This window comes from Asparagus officinalis, chromosome 8, assembly GCF_001876935.1.
Source record: "Asparagus officinalis chromosome 8, Aspof.V1, whole genome shotgun sequence".
Taxonomy (NCBI): Eukaryota; Viridiplantae; Streptophyta; class Magnoliopsida; order Asparagales; family Asparagaceae; genus Asparagus; species Asparagus officinalis.
The window spans coordinates 118,794,198-118,801,383 of record NC_033801.1 but is presented as its reverse complement, the minus strand read 5'-3'; the positions used below and the strand labels follow the sequence as shown (position 1 = coordinate 118,801,383).

General features: G+C 35.6%; 2 protein-coding genes across 2 annotated transcripts; both read left to right on the top strand.

Annotated features, from left to right (window-relative positions):
• On the top strand, nucleotides 1-3,590 carry LOC109821796. The gene is made up of 5 exons (XM_020387957.1): nucleotides 1-1,249; nucleotides 1,301-1,681; nucleotides 1,737-2,652; nucleotides 2,736-2,823; nucleotides 2,916-3,590. The coding sequence occupies exons 1-5, from the start codon at nucleotides 1-3 to the stop codon at nucleotides 3,588-3,590; spliced, it is 3,309 nt and encodes a 1,102-aa protein (XP_020243546.1).
• LOC109821795 lies at nucleotides 4,540-6,345 on the top strand. Its single transcript, XM_020387956.1, has 4 exons — nucleotides 4,540-4,730; nucleotides 4,812-4,904; nucleotides 5,168-5,400; nucleotides 6,327-6,345. The coding sequence occupies exons 1-4, from the start codon at nucleotides 4,608-4,610 to the stop codon at nucleotides 6,343-6,345; spliced, it is 468 nt and encodes a 155-aa protein (XP_020243545.1). The 5' UTR covers nucleotides 4,540-4,607.

The following is a 7,186-nucleotide window of genomic DNA, read 5'->3' as shown; positions in this document are numbered from 1 at the left end:
ATGGCGCCGAATAAAGATTGGATGGACCTAGTAGATGATGATAGACTTGATCCAAAATATAAAGAAGGGGTTGATCAGTTTTTAGACTATGCATATGAGAAGCTGTTGGATAGTTTTAATGAAAAGGATGAAGACTTTGAAATTCGATGTCCATGTGTTAAATGCAGCAATGTGAAGTCTGGTAATCGTGAGTCGGTAAAGACCCACTTGATTGTTCATGGAATTATTAAAAACTACAGATTTTGGTGTCATCACGGCGAAAGACAGGGTGAGTCCATTTCGGAGTTTGATGAAGAACAAGAAGAAATGATAGAAGAAAGCCAGAGTGACGATGAAATGCAAGAAATGATTGGAGATTTATTTCATAATTCAACTGGCGTTGTTGCACCTGATGCCACGTCGAGTCAGGATATTCTTGAGCAGGAACCAGATGGACATGCAAAACAATTCTACAGTCTTTTAGGTGACTCCGAGAAACCTTTGTATGAAGGCTCTAAATGTTCAAAGTTATCTGCTTTAGTGAAACTACTTCACATAAAGAGCCTAAATAGGTGGAGTAATAAATCATTCTCAATGTTGCTCCAGTTTTTGAATGAGGAGCTATTGCCAGGGGAATCAACACTGCCTAATTCGTATGACGAGGCCAAAAAATTAATCCGAGACCTTGGCCTATCATATGAAAAAATTGATTCGTGTCCATTCTCTTGCATGCTGTTTTGGAAAAATGAAGAAGGTCTTGATACGTGTCAGAGATGTGGTGCTTCTAGATGGAAACTTGATAAACATGGAAAAGAGATCAAGCGAAAGGCAAATGGTAAAAAAATACCACAAAAGACATTGCGATATTTTCCTCTTAAGCCACGATTGCAAAGGCTTTACATGTCTTCGAAGACAGCTTCTGATATGAGATGGCACCATGAAAGACAAGTTGAGGACGGAGTGATGAGGCATCCAGCTGACTCTAAGGCTTGGAAAAACTTTAATGAGCTACATGAAAGCTTTGCCGAAGAGCCCCAAAATGTTAGACTCGGTCTTGCAAGTGATGGTTTCCAGCCTTTCATAAATTCAAAAGTGTCTTATAGCATATGGCCTGTTTTACTTGTACCATATAACTTACCACCATGGATGTGCATGAAGCAATCCAATTTTATTTTATCTATGCTCATTCCTGGTCCAACTGGTCCTGGAGATGCTATTGACACCTACTTACAACCATTGATAGAAGAACTAAAGGAGTTGTGGGCCTCAGGCGTTTGAACATATGATGTATCTCTGAGAAAAAATTTCATTTTACATGCAGTGCTAATTTGGACTATTAATGATGCAGCACTAATTTGGACTATTAATGATTTTCCTGCTTATGCAAATTTATCTGGATGGAGCACTAAGGGGAAATTAGCATGTCCTTGTTGTAATAAGCACACTCACTCTATCAGGTTAAAATATGGAGGCAAGCAGAGCTATATGGGACATCGTCGCTATCTTGATGAAAATCACATTTGGAGAAAGGATAAGAAATCATTTGATGGCACTAGGGAGAAAGGGTATGCAGCGCCGAAGCTGATCGGAGATGACATCCTTAAGCAGGTGGAAGATCTTATAGGGATCACCTTGACCAATCATCCAGAGAAGAAAATTAAAATATCACACGAAAGGCGGGGAGATAATTGGAATAAAAAAAGTATTTTTTTTTTATTTGCCATATTGGAGAACTCTCTTATTGCGACATAATTTAGATGTCATGCATATTGAGAAGAATATTTGTGAAAGTTTGCTGGGAACAATCATGAACATTAAAGGAAAGACAAAGGATAATATCAAAGCCCGTCTCAATTTACAAGCAATGAGTTTAAAACCGGAGTTACATCCAATCCAGAGAGGAGATAAACTTGTGATGCCAGCATCTTGTTATACTTTATCCCAAGAAGAGCAAATCAAATTTTGTCGATTTCTAAAGGAGTTAAAAGTTCCAGATGGATTTTCATCCAATATTTCTCAATGTGCAAACCTTAAAGAGCGTAAGATTTTGGGGTTAAAGAGTCATGACTGTCACGTTCTTTTGCAGCGCTTGATTCCTGTATCGATTCGTGGCCTTCTTCCTGCAAAAGTGTGTGAACCAATTATTGAACTTTCCATATTCTTCACTATATTATGTGCCAAGACATTAAGGGTGGATGAACTAAAGCAAATTGATGAGCAGATTCCACTGACGTTATGTAAGCTTGAGAAGATTTTTCCACCTTCAATTTTTGATGTCATGCTGCATTTAGTAGTTCATTTAGCATCTGAAGCCATACTTGGAGGGCCTGTTCGATTTCGATGGATGTACCCAGTGGAGCGTCAGCTTTATACTTATAAGTCATATATCAGAAATAGGGCACGTCCAGAAGGGTCAATTGCTGAAGGATATATAGCAGATGAATGCATGACACTTTGCTCAAGATATCTAAAAGGCTTCGAGACAAAGTTTAATCGCCTTGAAAGAAATTATGAAGATGACAATAGAGAATGTAATGAAGCACAACTATCTATTTTCAGACATAGTGAGCGGGCATTGGGTGCTGCCACCACCCGCTACCTTGATGAACGTGAGTGGTTGCAAGCTCATATTTATGTTCTAAAGAACTGTGATGAAGTGCAACCACACATTGAGTAAGTCACTAAAGTTTAAGATTCTACTAATAAATTTACTATAGTTAGTCAACGTTAATCATATTTATGATATTTTAATGTAGGGACTACAATGAATTCGTGAGAGAACCCACAAATCACTATGATGATAAAGATTGGGATAAGAACTTTATCGAGTGGTTCCAAGCTCTAGTACGTATATATCTTGCCTTATTTTTTAAATATCTTGATTGGTTCATTTTATTACATGTTCCATGACTTGATCATATTTTGGTTTTGTTTAGGTTTATCAGAGTTATCGAGAAGATGATGACTTACTTTCACTATCTCGTGGTCCAAGTAAGATTGTTAAATGTTTTACTGGATTTGTCATAAATGGACATCGATTTCATACAGAAAGTCGAGATAATTGTTTGTCAACTCAAAGTAGTGGGGTTGCAGTTGTTGGTGATGCTGGTGATGGTGGAGATATAGATTATTATGGTGCTTTGGTTGAAGTTGTCGAATTAGAGTATCCTGGTAGAAGAAAGGTTGTTCTATTTCGTTGTAAATGGTGGGATGTGCACGGCAAAGGAAAAGGGACCGCTTTGAAAGAAGACAAATATGGATTTATCAGTATTAACTGCCGACACTTGCTAAAGACGAATGACCACTTTATACTTGCTGGCCAAGCATCACAAGTTTTTTATGTTGAGGATATTGCCAATGAAGGTTGGCATGTAGTTCTTAAAGCACAACCCCGTGATTCCTATGATATGCCACCAGATACAGATGATTGTGGGATAACAGACGATGGAGTTGAAGCTTATTTGCAAGATGAATCATTTGATGCTCAGGCTATTGCATCAACATCATTGGAAGATGATTATATCAATTTGAGAAGGAGTGATATTGATCCAATTATTGTAAATTCGGTCTCAACTTCAAAAAAGAGGAAAAAGACTCAAGCAGAGAATTAGAACGCTTTAATTAAAGAATAGAACACATTATTATTATGCTTGTTCTTGGGGTTTCTTTTTCTTTTATTCATTTCTCTTTTGACATTTGTTTTATACATAGTGTATGATACTTAAATTCCTATTCATAGCAGAAAAATGAAAACTCAAGAAGTCACTTCCAAAAGCAAAAAGGCACAATTTCTAGCACCCAGGTCATTAATTAGGAAGCGACTTCAAGCACTTGCAGAAAATTCATTAAGAAGGGAACAACTCCGTACTTGTCATGACATGAACTTGAATATTCAAAATCCAACACAAAAACTTTGAAGAGGAGAATTTTGCACAAAATCGCAGGAGAAGTGCAAATACTAACAATGAAGAGAATGATGATTCTGCACGTTGATGAGACTTAAAATTTATTGTTATTTCTTTTTTATCTTTCAATTTATTTTTTATGATTGGATTAATAATTGCCCAATATTTTGCAGAATTAAATAATCATCGAGTGCAAAGTGATGATGTAATACTAAATGAATCTCGACAAGAAAGTATATTCTTTATTAATTACAAGAAGTAATATTTTTATCAATTTCTTTTTACCTATATCTTGTTTCTAACATATGATATGATGTATGCAGCTGATAATTCTCATAAGAAGAAAAATCCACCTCGTGGTAATAATAAGTGTCTAAAGTTGAATAATTTGTCACATGGGGAGAAAAAGATCATTACTTTTTATCAGAATAGAGCTATTGAGCTAGAATTTTCACAATATCTTGGAATTATTATTCGTGATAGAAATATTTGCCTAGTAGCTGTTGAGAATTGGGCCAAAATACCATAACAAAATAAAGATCATATGTGGGCATCCATTAAGGTACATTGAAAATTAATTAAATGCATTTGGTTTTTAATTCTTATGAATTAAATTTTGATTCAAATTTGATATAGGATAAATTTGATGCCGAGGACATGGAGCAAAAGAGAGAGTCAGTAATGAGACACTTGCACGATTTGTAGAATAAGTGGCGTGGTGACATGCACAGAAAATATGTGAAAGAAAATTCATTGCAAGTTGCACTTAGAAATAAACCTACAGAAGTGAGTGTTGATGACTGGGATTGGCTAGTTAAGGAACATTATTTTTCTTCAAAATTTCAGGTATTAATCTCCTAATTTTATTAATTTTGTTCCATGTATATTGTTGGATTGTTGAAATTATCTTTTAATCTTGATGTATAGAAAGCAAGCCAACAAAATACACTTAACAGAGGCAAAAGAAAGATGCTCCACCACACGGGCAGCAAACCCTTTAGACAAATTGCGTGGGAATTGGTATACATTCAAAACTAATTTCTTATTTATTTATAACTACTTTGTTTTTTAGTTTGATGTTGTACTCATTTTTATTTAATATTTGAATAAGGGTGGCAAGTCAGGAAATCCACCTGATGTGGCAAAAATGTTTCATGAAACTCGAAAGAAAGCTAATGAAACACTAGAAAATGGGGATCAAGATAAATATGTAAGTAGAATATGTGTTTAAGTTTGATAATGATGCATTATATAGTACTAACATATGAATTTAATTTTTATAGGATGAAATTGTTCAAGTCAAACAAGCAAACCCTTCACTTTCTGACATTGAGATAGTTGAGAAAATCTGGGGGAAGCAATCTCATGGTCACATTACTGTATTTGGTGGCGGGACTACTTTGAAAGATTTGAGAGGACCGCTCCCTAGTCGATCTGATTTGGAAGCACGGGTTATAGAAGAAAAGAGAAAGAACCAGATGTTTCAACAACGCTTAGATGAGCAGGAGCAACAACAGCAAAGGATGTCTGAGTTGGAGTCACAAGTGAAAGCTATGCAAGAACTTTTTTTTAGGCAATCACCTTCATTGACTCCTCAAACTCGAGAACATGTGCATGACTAGGTAATTATTTTTTGTAAAATCTCTTATATACTTTTATGATTGACTACTTGCACTAAAAAATGTAATTTTTTACTTAATAAGATAATATTTGCTTAATTGATATTTCTTAATTATGTGATTTTTTTTAAATTTTTCAGGCTATCCATGCAAGATTAGGAGGGGGGTAGCTCGAGTCTTCTTTAATTTGACGATGATTAGAGATGAAAGAATGTGTCTTCCACAAACTTTTATTTTAATTAGTTTTAGATAGTTTCATGTATTTTTCTTTGGAACAATTAGGATATTAACTCTTATTATTAGTATTGAATATTTGAGGATGGTGGAATTTTATTTATTGATGTTATTAATGAATGGAATTTTTTGTTTTCCCTCTTATTCATTATTCTTATTTATTATTGGGTATTTTTAATATGTTTTTGTTGTGAATCTTAGTGTCTGGTTGAGAATAATATGATAGTTGCCTATGAATGAAAAATTTATTATTAATGTATATTAGAAATTTGTAGTCTACAATGACTATTTTATAAACCGTATTTTGTTCATCAACGAAGGGAAAGCACCGTCGTTGATGGGTTACTAATTACCCATTATATGGACTTTTACGACGGTATCCAACCGTCATTAATTAGTCTTCAACAACGGAAAAATATCCCCGTAACTAATGGTAACGACGGGAAAATATCCTGTCACTGATGGTAACGACGGAAAACTATCCCGTCACTGATGGTAACGACGGGAAAATATCCCCGTTACTGATGGTAACGACGGTGATAATTACCGTCGTAAATATTAATGACGGTAATATGTTCTGTCGTTACAGACTCTATAACGACGGGTAGTATATCCCTTCGTGACCCTTTAGCGAAGAGGGCTTCAACGACGGGTGACGAAGGGATTTTTCCCCGTCGTTATCATACAATAACGAAGGTTTTCAGCTCTTTAACGAAGGAAAATCCCTTCGTTAAAGATGTAATTTCTTGTAGTGATTTCAGACTCATTCTTTTATAGAAGAGTCTGGAATGTTTGGATAAGATAGGCCCTTTTCTCAATCTCGTAGAGGGATCTATGAACTGCTTCAATTCTTGACTTCTTCAGCCTTCAGTTTATTCAGTGTTTTGTCAAATAGATGAAGTTCTTCTGGTACTGCTTTTATCTTTTGACCGTTGTCGAAATCTTAAACTAAAGTTGATGTGTAAATTTAGCTCGCGTCATTGAGCTGGCTTTGAACTGATCATCTTCGTCAGAAATTCATATCTGAATGTGATTAAACTCCCTGGAACCATCCTTTGCCTTATTTTGGCAAAATTGCTGATGCGTTGACCGGCATCGACCTTTGTGTTGACCAGCGTTAACCTTTGTTGTAACACACTGACCGGCATTAACACAGTTTATACTCATACGTTTGCTAGAGTTTATACAGTTTAAGCTCTTAAGGTATTAGAGCGTGGCGGTCCCAAATGTTAGGGTTGCAGACCAACTGTTAAAGCTGATTCATCTGCATGTATGGCTCTTATCCTGAAGTTGTTGGATGTTCAAGTCACGAGACCAACTAATGAAGTTGATACGTCAGTGACTTTCGCATATATAGGATTTTTGGCAAACACTCAGCCATCAACGGGTTTGATGAGCCTTTACCGATTACCATTTGAATCGGGCTTGCGTGTGAATTGTTTAATTCTG

Bases quoted from the DNA above. Each gene is read 5' to 3' on its own strand.
- LOC109821796 (XM_020387957.1), top strand. From the start codon at position 1: ATGGCGCCGAATAAAGATTGGATGGACCTAGTAGATGATGATAGACTT. The intron at 2,653-2,735 runs GTAAGTCACTAA...ATTTTAATGTAG, and splicing joins GAAGTGCAACCACACATTGA to GGACTACAATGAATTCGTGA. The intron at 2,824-2,915 runs GTACGTATATAT...GGTTTTGTTTAG, and splicing joins TCGAGTGGTTCCAAGCTCTA to GTTTATCAGAGTTATCGAGA.
- LOC109821795 (XM_020387956.1), top strand. From the start codon at position 4,608: ATGCACAGAAAATATGTGAAAGAAAATTCATTGCAAGTTGCACTTAGA. The intron at 4,731-4,811 runs GTATTAATCTCC...CTTGATGTATAG, and splicing joins ATTTTTCTTCAAAATTTCAG to AAAGCAAGCCAACAAAATAC. The intron at 4,905-5,167 runs GTATACATTCAA...TAATTTTTATAG, and splicing joins GACAAATTGCGTGGGAATTG to GATGAAATTGTTCAAGTCAA.